Source organism: Vigna radiata, chromosome 8, assembly GCF_000741045.1.
Source record: "Vigna radiata var. radiata cultivar VC1973A chromosome 8, Vradiata_ver6, whole genome shotgun sequence".
Lineage (NCBI taxonomy): Eukaryota > Viridiplantae > Streptophyta > Magnoliopsida > Fabales > Fabaceae > Vigna > Vigna radiata.
In genome coordinates, this window is record NC_028358.1 from 36915203 (window position 1) to 36937474 (window position 22272).

Sequence of the window (22272 nt, forward strand, 5' to 3'; positions counted from 1 at the left end):
TTTAAAAAAATAGGACTAAATTAAGACAAAATAAGAATACAGGGACCAAATTTAGACAAATTAAAAATATACGAACCAAATTGAGACAAATCTAATGACACGTGGTCTGATAGTGACACGTGGCACTATCAGTGCCACCTCACATTGTCATTGCCACGTGGCTCAATGTCAACTTGACACGTGGCAATTTTTTTTAAAAATAAATTAAAAAATAAAAATAATTAAAAATATATTTAAAAATTTCAAAAAATTCACGAGCTGACACGTGTCACCCTTTTTAACGGTGTTAATACGGAACTAACGACAGTGACCTAATGACTTCAATTTTTCAAAAATAGGGACCCAATTGAGAAAAAGAAAACATGAGGAACCTAATTGAAAAAAATCACCGAAAATAGGAAATATAAGAATGATTAAACTTTTTTTTAACTAGACCCAATTACTGTTTAAAGAAAATTTCATTTTTATCACTGTTTAAATCATAATTACAATATTTTATTATGATAATTTTTCTATTACCATATCTACAATATATTTAAATTATCTTATTTATTATAATCACTCTTTAAAAAAATTATTCTCAATTAATATATAAGATTTCAATTAAATATATTTTTTAAATTTATATTCACGTAAGTTTATTAAAAAGTTATACATGTTTACAAAAGTAATTTATTATAAATAAATATACAAATTTTCAAAACTAAAAAAAAATGTTACTATGAATTCGTTCTTGAGAAAACACAATTCCATTACTAAATAACCTGAATATATATATATATATATATATATATATATATATATATATATATATATATATATATATATATATATATATGACGAAAATTTACTCTTTCACAAAAAAAAAATTATACTTAAACAATAAAAAGGTGTTTGGAAAAAAAATTCTTGACCTCAATTGAATAAAGTTCAAAATATGTCTCAGAAAAAAAAAATAAAGTCTACAACATTTGCTTATGTTGGTTGAGTCAACCATAATAAAAGGAAATCTGTTAGTACACCTGTTCAACACCTAAGATTAATATTTTTATTTTTTTAATTATTCCTAAATTATTGTATATTTTAAAATAAAAATATAGTTTTATAAGTGTTAAGTGCGAAACAAAGTTGAAGTATTCTTATATGATCACTCATAATAAAAAAAGCAGGGATTCTTTCTGTACTCATGTTTGACGTTAAAGCATATATAAAATATCTTTCTTTATCTTTACACGTCGGTCCTTTATTGTGACCGAACCTCTCTCCATAATACTTTACATTTTTTTTCCGGTGGAATACGTATGTAGGAGAGTTTAAGACCGGTTCAGTAACTACTAGGACGTTAATGCATAAACTATTTCTGGGTCTTGAGCTACAAGCATGATCAATTTTTCTGCTATTTTCCAATCGTATTGATAAATCAACTTAATAAAAATTATGTATAATTTTTTTCAGCATTTCTGCTATTTTTCTTTACTGTTTTGCTTGAACATCCTCCATAAATTACACTCTGGTCGCGAGCTAGCTAGCATAACATGCAACTTAGGTAAGAAAATGTACCATAAAATGTTTTTAATTGATTTTAAACGAGAATATCAATGAGAAAGAAAAAATCATAGTTTCACTCTGACAGATAACTTTGGAAATATTTGCGGTTTGTATTGATTGACAGAAAGAAGAAAATGAGTGGGAACGATGACGAAGGAAGTTAAAACCACATTAATACAGTATCACAGATGAGAAAAACAGTAATATACAGCAGTCTGCTGTAACACGATGACGAGTATCATCGTTATTTCAAGTCCACCAAATAGTATTTGATTCACACAGCTACTTCGAGCTCACAGAATAGAGCCAAGTGTTTTAGGCAGCAGTTACTGTGCTAGTTTCAGATGCTGGTGCTTCACCTTCCCAGAAGGTTGTCTTCTTCCCTGTTTTGGACACGGTCTGCAAAACTGTGTCTGGCTGGACATTTCCCTTCACTACCACCTTCTTTTCGTTCAAATCAATGTCATATGATTCCACACCTGCAAATAAGATCACACTAATTATTCTACAACATTAGAAGAGGAACTATGGCTGGTATGCTGTCATGACAATGACTTTAATCCATAATTACAATTCGTCTTCGCATGTATACTTCATATTCTTGTACCATGGGATATCATAGAAATATGAAGGCTTTGAAACTAGCATTATACAGGGTCTGTTTGGATACAAGTTAACAGTGCCTTTAAGACCTTTTCTATCGGAAATATAGAGCTTTTATTATGTTAGAGAAGGTGTTGATTTAAAAAATCAAGAGGCTTTCTTTTTGCTTGGTGACATATTCAAACATGTTTCAAAAGTGAATTAAAGCAATTTTAGATAAGTTGCCACTTGGCATGAAGAAGAGAAACAGCACATATCACCATGAAGGGAATTTCAAGAAAATCATTTCAAAGTGCCCCAAAGCTAAATCATAACACCCAAAACAAGTACATATGACGTACATAAAATAAGGCCAGAATATGAAAACTGTATTTCAGGATCATAAATTGAATGAATTACGATAAAACAAGGCTGCCAATGTTTCTATATGTAAACAACGTCAAATTCAGTGTTAAATTCTAGTAATAGAATCACTAAAAACCTAAGCAAGGTGCTATTGATGATTTCCAAGAATTAAATCACAAACATGAAACCCACACGATCAAACAATCAGAGTCTAACAGGACAGAGAAAATTAACACAGAAGAGTATCAACAATAACTATGAGTTATTTAACCTATCCCTGAGCTAAAAGTATCATACTAAATTGATCTAAAGGATAATAAAAAGCTGAATCGATATTAACAAGATTTATCATAATGTATTAATATGTTTTTGTATTTGATATGATCGTGTAACTTTTCCAATAACCCTGTTTATAATAGTAACAATCGAAGCAAATTAGGGAACCGACAACAATTCATGATAATAGAAGGATATATGGTAAACATTACAAAGAGATAATGAATTAAGAGGAAAACTAATCCTAGAGGATAGCTTAAGACATATTGATACGATACTTTCATGTCAAGCTGACAACAGAATTGACACAAAATGACAAAAGGCTCAGAACTACAAAGCAAAATGGTTGTGTAAGATAAACATTTTCAGGTCGATATCGAGTATACTAGAGAAAGTTTGCACAAACAGTTAATTAGAATTCTGCTAAGAAAAATATAAATGCATTTTCAATCCAACGTATTTGATTACCATCCAATTTTCCAAGAACTCTCTTCACTGCACCAACACATCCTTGGCATGACATATCAACTTTGAGGACAACGGTCTGTACTCATAATGAAAAAATTCAGATTAAGGGGAGAGGAAAGAACAAATAACCATCTTAATTCCTAAACCCCCAACACCCCAACATACAAGAAATACATTTATGCTTTGAATTTAAGAAAGAATATAACCAATTAAAAAAGAAAAACGGGAGTGGGGGCATAGAGGACGAGAGCAGAAAAGGAAATCAGATACAGATATAGCAAGTTTCATCCATTTCATCTTTGCTGCTAAAGGTAAAAGTAGCTGCATAAATCACCTTTATTCAGGTTTAAAGCCTGCAAATACAAATTCTTTAACAGAAAAACAGAACGAAAAAGTTTGACCATGATTGCACCGAACAAAGACTTTTAAATGGTTGAGAAGATCCTTCATACCTAGTAAAATCTCACATAAACTATGATAACATAGCTGACAGAAAACAAGAAAAACACGCTAAAAGCCAAAATTCGAAGCAGATAAGAAAGGGCCGACCATATATAGTATTAGATTTGAAGTTTGGGCAACAATAACACATTATACTTCAATTCAACTGTTCCCGAGATTAATTGAGAGAGAATATAATCAGGAACATAAAGTTCAAAAACAGATATAGAGATGAATGCAAAATTCTACGATACTTGACAGAGAAAAGCAATGGTCGATGAACATCAAATGCATGCATAAACAATAATTCCAGATAGTCTAGGTCAAATAAGGAGAAGGCGAAATCAGAAAAGGGGGGATTACAGAAGCAAAAATTGAGGGAAAGAAAAGAGAAAGATAAAATTAAAATAGAGAAGGTGTAGATGTACCTGAGACATGGTTAGAGATGAAGAACAAAAGAGGAAATGAAATGAAAGAAAAAAGGGAAAATGGAAAGAAAGGGGGAAGTGAGTTGCTTTTATAGGGAAATATGGAAGAAAGGTCAAAAGGAAAGGAAGAAAGTTGGGTGGTGTGGGTTGGGTTGGGTAAGGTTTAGTTCAATTGACCACAGCTCCTTCTATTCACCAACGTCAACTCTTACGTATTAAGTCTGCCGCCACGTCAACTCCCAACGCTAGGCTTTTTTTTTTTATCAAATTACTGTAATTTTTATTTTTTAAATTTATTAAAATGGATAACTTTAAAAAAAAAAAAATTGAATGTGTTAAAGTGATCAATTTCATTGCGAGGAAATGATCTCCAGCTGATGTGACTTTAATATAGGATATTTTAAAGTTGAAATTGTATTAATGTGACATGATTTTAGTTTAAAAAATTTTAAGTTAATATAGTTTCATATTAATATTATTTCTATTAAAGTTGAACTAAAATTACTCATTTTAATACAATTTCAATTTAAAAAGTACTGAACTAAAATTATTATCTATGGATTATGGATAAGATACTAACTTAAAAATGTTTTTTTATTGAAGTTGTTATACTTACACAATTTCTGAAGTTGTGTAAAAATACAGGACTTACTTATATCCGTGTTATTTTTTAAATCATTTTGATAAATTTAAAAAAAAAAATACATGATTTGATAAAAAAACTCATGAGTTTGTAATTTTTTTCTTTACAGAGATAAATGTTTTTCACACGAATAAAACAGTAAAAAATGAAAATATTTTATCAAATCCTTAATATAATTTTTTAATATAATTATATGTATTAATAAAATTGATTAGTTTATTTTATTAAAATATATCAAATTTATTAATTATCAATACTACTCTATACTATATTATTATATAAAGAGATTTATCTTTTTATTGTCTTTTTTATTTTTTCAATTTTACCTTTAGTAATCACCTTTTCAAATTAAGTTATTATTGATGATAATTTATTTATTTTATTTTATCTTTTCAATACGGTTTAGTTACACTTTTAACTTTCTAATTTGTTTGAAAAATTCAATTCTAATTCTTATTTTATGTAATTAAATATTTTAGTTTTTAAAAATAATTCAAATAAGTAATTTTTGTTAAGTTAGCCTTAAGTATTTTATTTTTCATTTTTATTATATGTGAAGTCATTATTGTGATTGTCAAATATGACGTCACGTATCAATATCAGTATTTATATTTAATTTAGTTCTATATTTAAAATTTTGACTCAATTTAATCTTAATATTGTTTAAAATGGAACAACAAAGTTTCATCTAATATAATATGAGACTAAATTAGAAATTAAACTTAAAATTAGTAATTAAACTTATTAGAATTTATATATTCATGTTAGAATATACATATTAAAATAAGTTTAAAATTTATACACCAAACTACCTCACCTAAATATTAAAATTAATTTTATTTTATACTTTTTTAATTTCAATATAAATTCTTATTTTAAACTTATAATTTTTAAAAATATTACAAATATAAATATTAATTGACATTTATAATTTTTAAATTTTAGTATTTTAAATAATTTAAAAAATGTATTTTCCTTTGTAACTTATTTATAAATTTAACGTGACAGATAATTTGATGAAGAGTGAAAAAGGCCAAATTTAGTTACGGTAACCCTACAACACATTTTTCTTTTGTTACTTGTTATTTCATATTCATCTATTGTATCATAAACATGAAAAGTCAAATGCATACATGAAAGTTGTGATGCAAATGTATGTTTTAGTTTCAAAATGTATTGTTATTTTACTATAATGTGTATTGTAAATTCCTAATAACTTTTCTTTTTTAGTGTGATTAATACATGGAATGTCGTAAATCTAGATCATCGTACATAGCTTACTTTGAATTTATTCCATGGTATTTAATACTTTAGCTATATTATTAAAATATTTTTATTTTGGTTTTTTAATGAATTAATTTTGTTGGATTTCATATATCAGTGCGCGAAAGTTACGAATGTAGTTATTATGTCATAGATACATATTATAAGTCAACTCACATAAATTTGAAAGAAAGTGAAAGTCTTTAATAATTTTTCAATATCAACTTTGAGTATGTTGTAAAAATAAGAATATGGAAGTATAAAAAAAATAAGACTAAAATTTATTATTAACTACAAATAAGAAACAATAAAAAAATATATTAAAACGCATATTTAGATTTATGCATATAATAATATATAATATTAATAAAACAAATAATCAATAAGAATATTTAATTATATTCAACACAAACAATATTATAAAATTAAAAAAATAATCAAAGTTATAGAATGAATCAGACTAATCCTATGTAAATTGACCTACTTATATATCTAACCTATTTATACATTTTTTTACAGCAAAATTGCAGGCCAATCTACGACGGTGTCATCCTTAGCAAATATACGTTTTGAAAATATGTGCAGTAAATTCGTTTATGTATAAAACATCTAATCCTAATACGTAACGCATATGTACATTAAATGCGTCTCTATACATTATTTACTTCTTCAATAACTCCTTTTTGATTTATTCTTTTGTCTATTTTCTTCTTCTATTTTTTAATATTTGGATTGAATTTATACGCTTAAGAATTCACATCTAGCATAACGTCGTTTATCAAGAGTCACACTCACAAAATTATTAAAAACTAAATTTTTTAACGTATGCAAATGTTTTTTTGTTTTTGTTGAGAACGCCATTTAGTTTGTTTAAGATTTTTTTTTTTAAAATAAGAAAATAGAGTTGTCAAAATGGGTCACAACCTGCGAGCCAATCCGACCCGTCAGGGTTCGGACCGGGTTGAGTTTGAAAAAATTGTATTTTTTTTATGCGGGTCAGATTTCAACCCGGCTCATGCGGGTTGAACCCGTGGTGGGCCGAGTTGGCCCACCAACCCACTCACCTAATTTTATTTTATTAAAATTTAATTTTAATTTTATAAAAAATATATTTATTATTTTTTTTGCTTGAAAAAATTATTTAAGTTTCATATTTTCAAAATTAATTAAACATCCATGTTGGAAGTTAAATTTGGGAATGAAATTTGTTTAGATTTGAATTATAGAAAGTTTGTAATTTTTTTATTTAAAAAAATTGTAATTAAATGGGCCAATGAGCCTACCCGTTTACCCACTAACCCGTGATGGGTCGAGCCAGGTTCGAATTGCTCGCTAATAAATGAGTCGCGTTAGGCTGACTCACTAAGTGACCAACTCGTGGTGGACCGAGAGTCGAACCGGGTTAACCATTTTGACAACTCTATAAAAAAGGTTGAAAACAATGAAACGTCTAATATTTTTTAATTATTAATTATTATTTAAAAAATTATTTTTATTTTTTTTATTACTGTTAAAACTTAATAGGCATTAATTGTTTTGAATTGTATCACTATTTTAATTTAATTTACACTTATATATTGATTATGATATAAAAATGAAAAATAAGAGAAATTAAAGGGATTGCAAGAGCAATTAAAGGAAGATTGGTTTTATTATTTACTCATTTGTTAATGGATTCTTGAAGAAATCCAGGCTAAGCTCAATTATTTTATTTAGTATTTTCTATTTTTAGTATTAAACTAATTATAACTAATTATAAGAAAAAGCTAAAAAATAATATAAACTAATTGAAAGTAATAAATAATTTGAAAAGTATATACTAAAAACATATTTGAACTTTTACGTGGTCCTTTATCATTTCATGATCTGAATAGCGAGTTGTAATGTTTGTAGAAAGCTAAGGATAAGATAGCATAAATTCCTGAAAGATCAAAGTTTTGTCTGAATAAGGCTGCGAAGAGAAGAATACAAGATGGTATATACTCCGTACCAACCATTTTGAGAAAGGTGAGCTCCCTCCCAAAAGAATGAAAACTCTGGTTTTTCACACAAACCGTATTTCTTCTCTCCTTTCTCATCCACACTTCCACAGTAATATTCCCTGCTCACTCCCTCACAACATGGTTCAAGTGGATTCATCAATGTTGGGTCGTCTGAGTCATGGAGAAAAAATAAGTCACCATCAAGAGATTTCTTTTTTCTTTTAAAACCTTTTCAAACAGAAGGAGAACTTACCAGAACGCCTTTTCTGCATGGTTGCAAGTACAGAGAGGAAAGAGTTGTATAGGTCCAGTGTCACAAAGACTGGTTTTCCCAATTCCTTGTTAAGTTCTTGAGTAATTTGGAGAAGCATTTGACTGTGATTTTGGGAGATTAAATTGAAAGGTTCAAGGCATTTCTCATAGGAAGATATCGCAGTTAGCATAGGCATGCACCCTATAGGCTCTAATAACCCCACTGCTATCTTATTTATTCCCAAGCTGTGGATGCGTCTCAGATTTATAGACATTTGCTGGATAAGTGATGCAGTAAAAACTGGTATGTCCTGCCACACAGAGAAATGTGAGAAACATATTTACAATTTTAAAAAAGAATATATACATATAGCAGAAGGGTTATGCAGAATTCGGAAAACTGATACAAATTTAGTCAGTTGCAGCGACAAAAACTAGGATTGGATCACCAAACCGTGCAACAGAGGTTATGTATAAAAGAAATTAATTAGCTGAACCACTCACTTGCATGCGTCTTTGTTTTCTTTGTAGAAATGTAGCATAGTCGTTTCCAGCAGAATTGACTAGAGCAACTGAAGACTCAAGGTCAGCTTTAGTGTAGATTTTTTGTTGGATTAGCTTCTCAAACCAGTCAATTTGGACAGTCATGTTTGGTTCATTATCCAAAGTGTTGAAAATACCAGTTCCTCCATGAGCAAAGTTTATACCATATTGTAGGTTCGAGGAATTCCTAAATACATAAGGTATCGGGGATTTTATTTTCAAAAATGAAGCTGCACATAATATATGTACATATAACACATCAGTAAAATACAAGAAATGACCACTTTAGCATAAGTACAAAAAAATGCTCTAAAATTAGTAAGTAATCTATGACAGAAATGGAGAGAAGATGACGTACCAATGTAATCTGTGAGGACACATCCATTAGAGAACCTTCCAGCAGGTGTACCAGGGAAAGTAATTCCACTAGGAGGCTTATACGAAATTGAGTTCACCAAATTCCCCGTGTCAACATAAGAGTCTCCAAACACAAATAGTTTTACCTCACCTAACCTTTCAGCTCCTTCCACTTCTACAACAATATAACAGCTATATATGTCAATAACCAGAAAAAATGAAACCCTTTTGATTGTGATGTGATGTGTACCTCTTAAAATGACGAAGAAGAGAAGGAGCAGAGTGGTCACTGTAGGAATTTGCTTCGCCATAGATGATATGTTGGCTGCCATGGACATGGCAAAGTATAAATGTTCACTCTGCAAAGATAACAACATACATATATATAGTTGCATACATTCATATGGATTGCAGATTTATGAGATACTAACTTGAATGAGATTAATTAGGTGCCACCTCTATACTTTTGGTGCGAAAAGTGAGTTGAGGCCTAGCTAGCTAGTCAATGTAATTATACCCACAACTTACCATTTTTTGAAAAAGAAAGGAGTGGCAGATGAGGGAAAATTTATTGATCACTCTGAATACAAGTGCTTTTATACAAAAATGTCTAATATCAAAAAACCCTTGCACCCTCAATCTTACTAAAGAAATTAGGTTTTACTATAGTTCAAATGGTTGTTGAAACAAACTGGTCGGCCACCAGTACTCAACAATCTCAATCCACCATGTGCAGTAGCACTGGACAAGACCAAAGCTTCACGGACTAATGACTAACTCGTTTTGTCTGTTCATCAACAACAGCTAATTTCTCAAGAACAGTGGGGGATCTTCAAAAAAGTAGTTTGGAGATGAAAAATAGATGTCATTTGGGATCTTCTTTATATTTAATTTTTGTTAATACTGTTTGTTGGAAATCTCACGTCGACCAGAAATAAAATCAATTTATAATATACAAGTGGGATTCAAACATCATTTTAGTGGAATTGAGTTAATCTAAAACCAATTTCTAACACTTGGAAATTTTTATTTATTTTTTTATTGTTGTTAACACTCTGTAACCCCTAGAAATATTTTTAAAATTAAAAATAAAGCTATAACTCTTTCATCGTTTATTCTTAAAACATACTTTATTACAATCCACCAACTTACATTATTGGTATAGCTTTTTATGTACTTAAAAGACAATTGGAAGAAGAAGAAAAATTACATCAAATTCTTTTTATTTGATTGTTGCTAAGACCTTGTAACCCCTAAAAATATTTTTTAAATTAAAAATAAAGCTGTAACTCTTTCATTTTTTATTCTTAAAGCAATACTTTATTACAATCCACCAATGTACATTATTGGTATAGCTTTAATATGTACTTATACGACAATTCGAAGAAAAAATTAATTACATCAATCATACGCTGAGTTGAACAATGTCATGTCATCTTCATCCAAACAATATAAGATCATAAGTTTTCTCTTATTTTTTTTCTCATTTTTTTCTTCCCTTCCAAATGATACATTAGTCCTAAAAAATGGTATATACATGGATTCCACTTTTAACGAGTACAAACTAATTTTGAAATCGTGATCCAAGCTTATAATTAGACATATAGGATAGGATGTGTATGAAAAAATTTATGTAAATACCATTGAAGATAAAAATTTTAAAAAGTAATTTCTTTATAAATTAAAATGAATTTATTAAATTTATTATTCATTAACTTCATCAAAATGTAATTTATTTATAATTTCCTTTTTATAAAACAGGTTTCATCTTCTTACCCTATCCATATATATATATATATATATATATATATATATATATATATATATATATATATATATAATTAACAAAATTATTTATATTTTTATTTTATAATTATATTGTTAGAGTTTAATAGTACTTTTTATTTTAATTATTATTATAATAATAAATCTTTTATTTAATTTTTTATGGTAGAAAAGTAATGGGAAATCCAAATCTCCCACGAGTAAAAGTGAAAAAGTTGTGCAATATATAAGAAAAAAACTTCTTAAACTCGTTATTTAAATTCATAAACTTATTTTGTTAAGATATTTGGTTGGAGGTGATGTGAATATAGTGTGAGTTGAGTTCTGTTTCACTAATTAATGTTATACCTCTTCCGTTATTGTTTTTTCTCAAAAATTCATTAATGATATTATACTCAAAGATTTGTCGTGATATTCAGAAATTCTTATATTAAACTTCTTTCTAATGGACAAACATGTTCCATTAACAATCATATACGTAGAGAGTATTTCTAATTTGAAATGTTTTTCTTGAGGAGAAATTATCATTATGAAAGGACTCAAACTTCAAGAAAAAATTATTTATTGTTAAGATTTTAGATTGGAATGGTATAAAAAATAAATATAAGGCATATGTTGATTTTTTTTTTTTAAAAAAAAAAAGTGGAGTTCATAGAAGGTGAAAATGGTTTTCTTTTCATGATAATGAGAATTATAAAAACTTACAGACTTTTCCAACATTCTCTTTTACAAATCTAAGTGTTTTTTAAATAAATACTTCATATCAAAACTACGACAAATTCATGGCTAAAAGTAGTTGATAATTATGAAAAAACGTGAGTATCTAAGAATTTCGGGCACAGTCTTGTCGGTAGAAGCCTCGTCTCTTAAAATAATAACAACCATTTATGTTCATGATCCATCGCTCCATAATACAGACATGTAATTTAATGTTTTACTAAGCTCAGCATGCTAAAATACGTCACTATTAATTTGAAGTTCTCTATGTAAGTTGGACAAGAGAAGGTTGCAACATTGTGTATACTGCATACCAACCATTTTGAGAAGGGTGAACATTGTCCCAAAAGAAAGAAACTTTTGGGTTCTCACATAAACTATATTGCTTTTCTCCTTTGGCATTTACAGTTCCACATGAATCTCCCAAATTCTTTGCGTCACAGCATGGTTGCAATGGATTCATCAGCGTTGAGTTTTCTGCATAATGTAACAAAAAGGAAGACCTCATCAAGACAATTTATTCCTATGATAAGTAATTGCTTGCTCAAAATCAATTAAGGTTGTCTGTTGTCATTATTAGTGTAACAGGAAAACAAGGATCAGAGTAGCATCAAATTCTTGCTACATATTTATTTAAGAAAAAATTAATTATAGTGTTCTTAATAACTAAGCGGATCTAACTTTGTTTTTCCCACATAACATAACCAAATAATACAGAATGTGTTGTTAGCATTTCTTTAACAATAGAGAACTTTTAAAAGTAAATATTAAATTCTCTCCTGAAAGTGCTTATGTGAAAGCAGAATGAGAACTAACCAGCACGCTTTTTCTGCATTGTTTCAATTGTAGAGAGGAAGGAGTTGTATAGGTCCAGTGTTATGAACACTGGTTTTCCTGTTTGGTTGTTGAGTTTTTGTATGGCTTCGAGCAGCTTTTTGTTGTGATCTTTGGAGACTAAGTTGAAAAGGGCAATGCAATTGGTACGAAAAGATATCACATTTAATGTAGGCAAACACCCAATTGGTAGCAATAATCCAACTGCTACCTTATTTATCCCCAAGCTGTGAATGCGATTCAGATTTACTGACATTTGCTTCACAAGTGATTCCATGAAGGCTGGCAAATCCTGTAACACAATGCAAAATAATAAACATAATTATTTAATTGGAAACACATTGCAAAATGAGGAACAGGAACACCAAACTCTGTGCCAAAGTACAAACAATTAAACACTTACTAAAAATCGCCCAGTTTTTAGTGCATTTGTATAATCATTACCACCAGCATTGACGAGAGCAATTGAGGATTGAAGATCAATTTTGGTATAGATATTTTGTTGGATTAGTTTCTCAAATGAGTTTATTTGGACAGTCATGTTTGGTCCATCAATGGAAGTGTTGAAAATACCAGTCCCTCCATGGGCAAAGTTCATACCATACTGCATATTAGAGGAATTTCTCAACGCATATGGTGTAGGGGATTCAATTTTCAGATAGGAAGCTGCAACCAACATGATAACAATCAAAATAAACACAGCCCAAAATTAAAACATTTCATACAACAGCAATGCACACAGATTAAATTTATATAGCAGAGTTTGGTTTTATTGTAATGTTCTTTCGACATTTGGGCAGTCTAAGTGAAAGGATCCATCTGACGAACGCCACAAATAGCAAATGACTCAAAAGAACATCTGGTGTGCAAAATTTTAGAGTACAAGTCATGCAATCAACACTGAAATTTCTCTGATTCAAATCCAAATATGCCCTGCTAACCCATTTTTTAGTGTTGTTTTTAATTTTAAAGTTATGAAGAGAGAATGAAAAAGGAGTATTACCAATGTAATCAGTGATGATGCGACCGTCACAGAATCTCCCTGCAGGACTACCAGGAAAAGTCATTCCATTGGGAGGCTTGTATGATTCTGAATGCACGAAATTCCCCGTGTCAACGTAGGAATCCCCGAAAACAAACAGTTTCTTTGCAGTGTTGGTGTCGTATATTCCATATGACTTCTTAGCCCCTTTCACTTCTACAACATTGACATGCATATATATATATATATATAGCTGTGATTACCAACCGATATTAAACTTAAAAGGGAATAGATTCTGATTGTGTTATTATGTTACCTACATACCTGTGAAAATCATGAAGGGAAAAAGGAGAACAGAGATTATGGAGACAATTTGCTTTGCCATTGATTATCCTTAGCGGGTGAGGAATGTTAACACTATTTAGCTGGCCAGGCAAGGTAAAGTATAAATACTCAGAAGCAGAGACAAATTTAAGGTATGAAGTGGGTTCTTGGAATTTCTAACCTCTTTTATTTTATTAGTTTAAAGAAAAATGATACTTTTATACATATATAAATTTTACATTCATTTCACATCTTTTATTAATTATTTTTTTTCTTAAAGAAGATAAAAAAAGCTCTGTTTTTTGTTTATCATTTTATTTTTATATTATGTATTAAAGAATGTAAAAGTATGTCATTCAATTATTATTTTAATTTTAAATATGTTAAAATGTATATATTATTAAAAAATATATTTGACACACATAAATTTTTTACATTTATTTCATATTACTTTTTTTTATTGTTTATTCTCTTATTTTTAGAAAAAAATATAAAATTTATTCTTTTATAACCATTTTAGTTTTGGATAATGATTTTAGACAACATTTTTTTTACAACATTTGAACATTGATTACGTGTCCAATATGTGATTGGTCAAAAATTATTTCACAATCAATAATAATAATAATCATAAACATTATTATGGAATAATTTTTGACCAATTACAGATTGACACGTAATCAATGTTCAAATGTTGTAAAAAAAATGTTGTCTAAATATCATTATCAGTTAGTTTTATATATCAAATGAATGTAAAAGTATGTTACGTTATTATTATTTATATCACATTATCGTATCTAAGTGTCATTTATTTATCTTTAAGTATAATAGGATAGGGAAGAAAAAAAAAAGTGATTGTATCTTAATAGTTTACCTTTTCTGGTAACGAAAAATTAGCATCTTAAAACTTTATATAAAATAACACTTACAACTGTCTTTTTCATGGAATTTACATATTTTTCAATTGATAAGCTTTCCTAATCACAAAGTACGTTTTTCTTTCTTGGGAATACATAAACTTCCAATGGATACACATTCATTATTATTTTCTAAATAACATTAATTGATTTATGACTATTAGTTATTTGGAATTAATAGCATAAATATTTATAGTAAATAATAGGGAAGTTTAAGAATTCCAAATCAACACGAACCACACCGGTTTTGTGACAGTGAGATTTGATACTTTGATTTTACATACTTGATACGAGGATGTCTTTCGATTCTTCGTTTGATGTGTTTAGGTAAATCAACAAATTTTTCAATCACATGCTTAATACTTGAAAACAATATATTTATTTATTTATTGTAAAAAAAAACTATGAAAAATTAATATATTTGATCTTACCATTAGAAAAGTTTGGCTAAAGTCAAGGTTCGTTAAAGTTATGTTTATATCTTACGTTACGTCTTATATGAGTTAGTTTCTAGCGTTACGTTTTATGTGATAGCTTCTATGTTTTTATATTATAAATGAAATTGTATACGAGAATGATATGTTATGTGATCGTTTAACATGAATATGGAAAATATGGGAAGTGGCAATTTAATATAAAAGTTTTTTTTCTACTTTTTTCAAAGTATTATAATATTTATAATATCTTTCATTTAATGTATTTCTTAAATTAATTACTTTTTTTCAATATATTTTTGTAGATAAGTAAATTTTATGTCTAACTCAACTCTACGAAATTGGTTTATAAAATGATAACAAGAGGAGCAATATGTTCAACAAACAATAAATAGTTAAGATAAGTTCTAACATGTTAACAAGTGAACTTTAAGTCTAATCCAACCCTATAAAATTGAGACTTCCAACAATTTTAATTAGATGTACAAATTATTAATAAAAACCTTGTCATTTTTCCTATTATTATTATTATATGCAATTTATAATTCATTTTAACTTTTGTATCATAATTTTTATATTAAATTACCATTTAAAGTTTAACATACACAACATCAAGGTGTATTGAGTCATTGCTTCAACACTCAATATTGATTATGAAAAGTGCTAGATTAACAATTAGCAAATTAGTTAATAATCAATAGCGAAAATTTATTGGTTAAGAAGGGTTGAGCCATGAGTGAATTAGAGTGGATCACAATAATAATTTCAACATTTACATCCAACTATTTAATTTATTGTTATATTAATCATAGGTATTTATGGTTGAAAGCTTGTGAAACAAAACCTAAATATTTTTTTTTCTTTCAATTCTCTCCCTTCAATTGGAATTTTTTTTATCTTATTCTTTCTTATCTTCTAATGCTTTCTTAAGGAAAATAGATAAGCGTAATTCTTGATAAAAATATTTATGTTTAACTTAACCTTCCATATATGTTATAATTTTGCAACAATTTAGAATCAGTAAAACACTTTCTTGCCTTTTGAAATGAACAAGTTGAATCTGAAGTTAGATATTGATTTGAAAGAAATCCAATAATATATTATAATATCTTTAATTTATCATAAAAGTTTATGATATTTTCTAATAATAGTATGAGTTTTTGCCTAACTAAACGAAAAAAATGATAACATTTATTCATATTTGTTATTACCCTGGTGAGTTTAGCTATCCAATAAAAAATATTAAAATATTAGTGAACTGTGTCTCTTTTTATTTTCTAAAGAACGATAGAGGGAACTGAAGAGGACCCAAATCCTTGTTAGCATGAAGAAATTAGTAGTTTATGTAAAATGTAATTCTAATTAATTTTTCTTCCATGTATAGATATTGTGGGTTAATGTTATCTCAAGCTTAAAATAGAAGGAACCCAACATCAGGAGCAACATCCTAATAAGAACCATATTCCAAGGCATATTTCAATTTTTCGACTTATGATGTCAATATTTTGGGTAAGTTATTTATTAGATCCATTCTAATTTAATTAAAGAAAAAAGAAATATAAATGTTTTTTTATGAGTTATTAATTATCAACCATAATATTTATATGTATCCAATGATAATTATAAAAATTATCCAAACTACAAATAAAAAGGCCTACTAAAAGGTTCTAAATAATTTCATTTATAAATTTAACATCTTTTTTACGTGCAATTTAAGTTGTTGACTAATTATTTTGTTTTAAATCACCTTTTATTGATACAAAAATAATTAAATATGCTTATACGCATGACCATAACATAAATAATAAAAAATATTTATAAATATGATTTCGTTTTAATAAATTAAAAAAATCATTAAATTAGGATACCCACATATACTAATTCTGAATTTATTAATTAAGAAAATAAAATGTGCAAAATAACACAAATTAAGAAAACAAAATCATATTTACAAAAAGACTTCACAGTAATTTCAAATATAAAATTATCCAAATACATAATTTAAAAATATATATATATATATATATATATATATATATATATATATATATATATATATATATATATATATATATATATATCAATTTGAGTAAATTAAAAGAATAGAATATCATTTTTTTTTCAAATATAGGGTTAATTTGTTTAAATTTCTCATATTTTATTTTTTTACATTTTAACTGGTGTTGAAAGTGGATTTCTTCCACGTTTGGATTAGTTGAAGTCTTAATCGAAGTATTAAAACATTGAGTGAATTTTTGGCACGATTAATTAACTGGTTAGAAATATTTTAGCACAGTTCCAGATAGAACTTTCTTGGTTTTTACTTTTTATCCGGGACTATAGAGAATAATGGGAGTTTCATTTTCTGAACTCCTATTTTGCATATTTTTTTTAGTATAGCCTTCGTATAATTGGAATAAGAAAGAGGATATTAAATTAAATAAAGTCAAGTTTTATTTTCTCCTTATAGAAGAAAGGGATTAGTCTCAAGAATATAATTTGAGCATTAGAAGCCATTCAGAATAGTAAAAAGTAATTAGTGTAACATTTATATAATTAAGATGGGTTTCTCAACTAAGTACTTGCAATAGGTACATTAAAATAGCATTTCAAATCAAGCTAATAAAAACAAAAGAGATCTTTTTACTTTGGTTCCTCATTTGTTGACTAAGTTTGCTTAACGGAATTAACAGTATTTGATTAACATACTTATTGTAATAACATGATATTTTGTAATATACTATTTCAAATAGTGTTTTAGTATTAAACATTTAGCTTCTTGCATTTTGCCTTTTTTTTCTTGCTTGTAGACCAAAGACACCTATGTAATCAGAATAGAGGCAGAGGTGAAGGATAAGCCATAGAGAAGTAACCTTTTCATGGATGATACACTTGCTGCTCAAAACATCTCCCGGGCAAGTCTACTTGAATGAAGTATGCATTGCATTTATCTCCCTTATCTAGAAGTTATGAAAAGATGCAAGTTAACAACAGCACCACCATGAGTGAGCACCGAAAACAGAATGCAAAATGCACTACATATAAGCTACATCCACTACCAAGGCAGCCTTTTCTGTATTATTTAGTGTAAGAGAGAATGAAGGCTCCAATTTATATGAAACTGGATTCATTTTATGTGAAGTAAAACAAAAATAACCAACATTTGTTCATACTAATGAATGAGTAGACCAAGTACTTCTATAGTATTACTAGCACAATTAAGAAAACAAAAATAACGATTTTTTATGCTAATCGTGCAAGGAAATAAATTGGAAAACATAAATAAAATTAAGAAACAACTCCTAAGATAGAGGACTAAGTAATTCTATAAATATAGTATTTACATGATATTCAGACATGTCTTGGATATTCCAACATGACTGAGTCTAGTTCACCCTATCATGCCCTGAAAGCATAAAAGATTGACAAACACAAACTTTCAAGGAAACTAACTTCATACAGCAGAGGTTATAATAGTACAAAGCTTTTCACTTTTGTCAACTTGATGATTCGGCACGATTCCTGTTGTATCTTGGCGGGTTAGGCTTGGCAACATCTACCACTATCATCCAGCCATTAATAATCTGCACACAGATTAAAATTTCAAAAACCGCCAAGCCTCTTTCATTTATGAATTATTAACTCATTTTTATCCTTTCTCCATTGACAGTTATGAAGCATAACTGATTCAGAAGCAAAAACATTTTTTTCAAGAAAGTGAGAAAGATGAATCACCTTGCCATTCATCTCTTTGAGCGCAGCACTGGCAGCTTCCACTGTGGTGTATTCAACGAATGCATAACCCTTGGATCTTTTTGAAATCTTGTCTATGATAACTTTAACTGTCAAGAATTACATTTAAAAGAAAAATCTGGAATGAATTTGCTTCTGTTATGAAAGACTAAATATTGATGAGCAATGAAAATTAGTTACCTTCAACTAGCTTACCAAAGCCTTCAAATGCTGCACGCAAGGTTTTCTCAGATGTATAAAATGATAGCCCTGTTGAAGAGACAAACAATTCCTAGTATCATCTCTTACATGAACCAAAAATGACATTCCCATGAAATAAGTAAAGCTCCAACAAACTAAATGATAGGTTGGCCAATTAAACTAGACATGGAACCATTTGACAGCTGATAATTTTTAAATATTTGCTTTTCATAAAAATACTTTTTAAAAAATGACTTTTTTTAATATTTTTTTTTTGTACCATGCTTAGTATTTTGCAAAGTACATGCCAAATTACTTGTTCTTGACAAAGTAATTCACATATAATTCTTAGTTGAACAGCCAGATGACGCGAGGGTAAAACATAGGTGTATACCTACAATAAAAGTTGTGGGCATACCTGTCACAAACAATTTCTTTGTTTTCAAGGGCGCTTTATGACTTGCTTCAGAAGAGTTGGAAAAATTCCAACTATTTTCTAAGGTACTACCTGAATGTATAGTTTAGTAGAAAATCAGAGAGACAATGAGCATTGATCAACACCGAAGTACAGGAAACCATGAATGGCATAATTGAACATCAGTGGAACGAAACCAGATTTTCATCTATTACAGCAAGAATTTTAGTCTTGCAATAAGTTTTAACTTAGTTTTACTAGACATGCATGAAACAAGTTTGACAATAATCACACTCACATAACTCTGAGAAGTTATGTTAAAGCAACACTATAATACTGAATTGTTCCCGAGGAAAAAAATGTGGGGGAATCTACAAAACTGCTAACCTGCGTAATCCTTATTTTCAGACTCAAAACTGTTATCTGGCTGAACTGATAAGACACCTGGCACACCTGCACCACAACGAGCAACTTTGATGAGGTAGGTATTTTAAACTTTGACACATGGGTTAAGGTTCTACAAGGCTAACCAGCTAGCTCTTGAGCACAGTCCTCGTCAAGTTCACAGCAAAAACCGAAGTTGGTTTTCCAGGAGACATGATATATACACATTTGTGCATCCGTCTCACTGCAGACATTATTGTCATTACTTTTAGGGAAAGGAGAAATCCAATAACAATTGCAAAAGAACTAGAATTCGTAGCTCTTACTTTCCCATGACCTTGGTCAAAATTTGAGCATAGTAATCGACAATCTGAGCCTTGGTAACAACCTCAACCCCAGGTTTATCCATTTTAACAAGCCAATGCTTAGAATTTCCAGCAGGAAACAACATATTGGTAATATTTTGTAATCCTGACGGGTTAACCACCTGGTCCCTTGATAAACTATAGTCCTTTTTCAAAGAATTGAAATCCGGGTCAGGCCTAACCAACAACACCCCAGGCAAACCTAGTAAGATGCATACATCAGAATCAAATTCATTTTAAAATAACGTAAATGCAACATTATCTTCTCACAACTAAAACTCCAAACAAATACTATTTTTGCATTAACAGTATATAATACATTGGACACAAAAGCATATATGAAATTGTGAACACACATTATCCTTACTCCTAAGACTATCCCGTCGCCAATGAATTGGATTAATCAAAGAAGAAGAAAAAACTAACTGGCCAGCTGGGAGGATATTTCTTCATCAACGTCACAACAAAAGCCGAAGTGGGTGTCCCACGAAGCATCATATATACTCATCTGAGCATCTTTCTCACTGTTGAGACCAAATTCAAAGCAATTTTCAGGTAAAGAAAAGAGAGTCCGAGAAAGGGCTGAAACCATAAAAGAAGTACCTGCCGAGAACTGTTTGTAGAATGTTGACATAATAATCAACGACATGTGACTTTGAATTGAGCCCTTGAGGAGGTGTGTCCATGACCACCATCCAATGGCGGTTCTGTGTGGTGGAAGAATTGAAGGAAGGGTATGTTGTTGCTGCTACCCTAGTAGTAATAGACCAATTACATGAAGAAGAAGAAGAAAGATTGGAATGGTTGATTGTGTTGGGTAATCTTACGTTTATTGGAAAATCATGAATTTGGGATGTCTTTGATTTCTGAAAGGAAAATGTTTGGACTTTGCAGAGAGTGCCAGTCACAGAGAGAAGCTCCATGTTTGTCACGATCCTATTTTCCTACGCTGTTGGGTCATGAGTGAAGTTGAAACTACACACACTGCGAACAATTGCTTATCTTCCCCAAACGCTGTGTTACTACTGAATAGTTCAAATTGTTAATCCCATGGATTACGAGAAAAATATAGAAACATAGGATATCTTTGATTTAAGGAATAATTATTTGTTTGCAATTTTATTTTTATTTTTTTAAATAACCATCACCTTAAACACTCAAAACTGTCTAAACAAATTTAAAGTTATGGAAGAATATAATATTGAAACCTCAAAACTTCAAATTTATAATGCGTAACATTTTCAATTTTTAGTTCATCGTACATTATGTATTATATATCATCTTTAATTTTTAGTCATGGAATCTTAACTTTTAACTATTAGAGGTTTTGTTAAATATATAAAAAAATGAAAAAAAAACTATTTATTCTTTAAATAATTATTTCAAAATTTAGATAAATCATAATGAATTAATCTATGGATCAAAAGTAACATCAGACTCGTTTGAATAATATAAAAAATTTTCATTTCTTCTATTGAAAATAAATAGTGTTGTTTATCTTTGATAGTAGTGTTTATTGTTAACAAAAACATTACAATGAATCAGAGTTTAAACTTATTTTTATCATCAGTAAGTAACTAATGTTAAAGAATATATTAAACTTTTATTTACAAATTAATTATATTTTTTTATTAATGATAAAGACTATACTGGATAAATACACGTTAACTTAATTTGAAAACAATATTTCATAAAAATAAAAGTTTTTAAAAATTGACACATAAAAACCTAAAGATGAAAATAAATAAGTGGAGTTCGTGTTAAATGTTTTTATTTAAAAATTAGAAAAATATAACTTCTATTTTTTTAGTCATGATATTATATCACTAAAGATTATTATAATACAAAACAATGAATAATAACATCTCAATATCTCAATTTAATAGTATATAACTATTAAAAGAAACATCTCACATTACAATTATTTCAAAAATATAATTATAATATAAAAAACATACACATATATAGGTCCTCTACAACTAAAATATTATTACATTAAGTAATAAAGATTAATAATGTTTTCAAAACATAAC

At 28.6% G+C, this 22272-nt stretch overlaps 4 protein-coding genes across 10 annotated transcripts; all 4 read right to left on the minus strand.

Annotated features, from left to right (window-relative positions):
* Window positions 1–1599: 1599 nt before the first annotated feature.
* Window positions 1600–4264, minus strand: LOC106769772 (copper transport protein ATX1). Its single transcript, XM_014655519.2, has 3 exons — window positions 4110–4264; window positions 3241–3316; window positions 1600–2027 (listed from the first exon to the last, which is right to left on the minus strand). Exons 1-3 carry the CDS (start codon window positions 4116–4118, stop codon window positions 1864–1866), a joined length of 249 nt encoding a protein of 82 aa, XP_014511005.1. The 5' UTR covers window positions 4119–4264; the 3' UTR covers window positions 1600–1863.
* Window positions 4265–7850: 3586 nt separating this feature from the next.
* Window positions 7851–9693, minus strand: LOC106771739 (GDSL esterase/lipase At5g03610). 3 transcript variants are annotated; one of them, XM_022785010.1, is made up of 6 exons: window positions 9581–9693; window positions 9400–9474; window positions 9151–9324; window positions 8754–9022; window positions 8251–8560; window positions 7851–8168 (listed from the first exon to the last, which is right to left on the minus strand). In XM_022785010.1, exons 2-6 carry the CDS (start codon window positions 9458–9460, stop codon window positions 7945–7947), a joined length of 1038 nt encoding a protein of 345 aa, XP_022640731.1. In that variant the 5' UTR covers window positions 9461–9474; window positions 9581–9693; the 3' UTR covers window positions 7851–7944. The 3 variants fall into 3 exon arrangements, with proteins under 3 accessions (XP_022640731.1, XP_022640730.1, XP_014513224.2); XM_022785009.1 differs by having other exon boundaries at window positions 9151–9321; window positions 9400–9673; XM_014657738.2 differs by having other exon boundaries at window positions 9400–9672.
* A 2093-nt stretch (window positions 9694–11786) lies between these two features.
* Window positions 11787–13989, minus strand: LOC106771755 (GDSL esterase/lipase At5g03610). Its single transcript, XM_014657753.2, has 5 exons — window positions 13792–13989; window positions 13489–13683; window positions 12889–13151; window positions 12468–12777; window positions 11787–12128 (listed from the first exon to the last, which is right to left on the minus strand). The coding sequence occupies exons 1-5, from the start codon at window positions 13850–13852 to the stop codon at window positions 11917–11919; spliced, it is 1041 nt and encodes a 346-aa protein (XP_014513239.2). The 5' UTR covers window positions 13853–13989; the 3' UTR covers window positions 11787–11916.
* A 3776-nt stretch (window positions 13990–17765) lies between these two features.
* Window positions 17766–21274, minus strand: LOC106771011 (organelle RRM domain-containing protein 1, chloroplastic). 5 transcript variants are annotated; one of them, XR_001376430.2, is made up of 10 exons: window positions 20843–21274; window positions 20666–20763; window positions 20201–20441; window positions 20021–20118; window positions 19878–19943; window positions 19494–19583; window positions 19076–19144; window positions 18878–18984; window positions 18487–18726; window positions 17766–18102 (listed from the first exon to the last, which is right to left on the minus strand). XR_001376430.2 is itself a non-coding variant. In XM_022785402.1 (10 exons), exons 1-9 carry the CDS (start codon window positions 21160–21162, stop codon window positions 18640–18642), a joined length of 1176 nt encoding a protein of 391 aa, XP_022641123.1. In that variant the 5' UTR covers window positions 21163–21274; the 3' UTR covers window positions 17766–18102; window positions 18603–18639. The 5 variants fall into 5 exon arrangements, 4 of the variants coding, with proteins under 4 accessions (XP_022641123.1, XP_014512374.1, XP_014512375.1 ...); XM_022785402.1 differs by having other exon boundaries at window positions 18603–18726; XM_014656888.2 differs by having other exon boundaries at window positions 18596–18726.
* Between the last annotated feature and the right edge of the window lie 998 nt (window positions 21275–22272).

Excerpts from the sequence above, each read along its gene's own strand:
- LOC106771755 (XM_014657753.2), bottom strand. The coding sequence starts at position 13,852 with ATGGCAAAGCAAATTGTCTCCATAATCTCTGTTCTCCTTTTTCCCTTC. Across the intron at positions 13,152-13,488 it reads CATCATCACTGATTACATTG|CTTCCTATCTGAAAATTGAA; the intron begins GTAATACTCCTT and ends TGTTGGTTGCAG. Across the intron at positions 12,778-12,888 it reads TAAAAACTGGGCGATTTTTA|GATTTGCCAGCCTTCATGGA; the intron begins GTAAGTGTTTAA and ends ATTGTGTTACAG.
- LOC106769772 (XM_014655519.2), bottom strand. Across the intron at positions 2,028-3,240 it reads AGTTCTTGGAAAATTGGATG|GTGTGGAATCATATGACATT; the intron begins GTAATCAAATAC and ends TCTTATTTGCAG.
- LOC106771011 (XM_022785402.1), bottom strand. The coding sequence starts at position 21,162 with ATGGAGCTTCTCTCTGTGACTGGCACTCTCTGCAAAGTCCAAACATTT. Across the intron at positions 20,764-20,842 it reads CTACAAACAGTTCTCGGCAG|TGAGAAAGATGCTCAGATGA; the intron begins GTACTTCTTTTA and ends TGGTCTCAACAG. Across the intron at positions 19,584-19,877 it reads TGAAAATAAGGATTACGCAG|GTAGTACCTTAGAAAATAGT; the intron begins GTTAGCAGTTTT and ends CTATACATTCAG.
- LOC106771739 (XM_014657738.2), bottom strand. The coding sequence starts at position 9,544 with ATGCAACTATATATATGTATGTTGTTATCTTTGCAGAGTGAACATTTA. Across the intron at positions 9,325-9,399 it reads CTTCTTCGTCATTTTAAGAG|AAGTGGAAGGAGCTGAAAGG; the intron begins GTACACATCACA and ends ATATTGTTGTAG. Across the intron at positions 8,169-8,250 it reads CATGCAGAAAAGGCGTTCTG|ACGACCCAACATTGATGAAT; the intron begins GTAAGTTCTCCT and ends TCCATGACTCAG.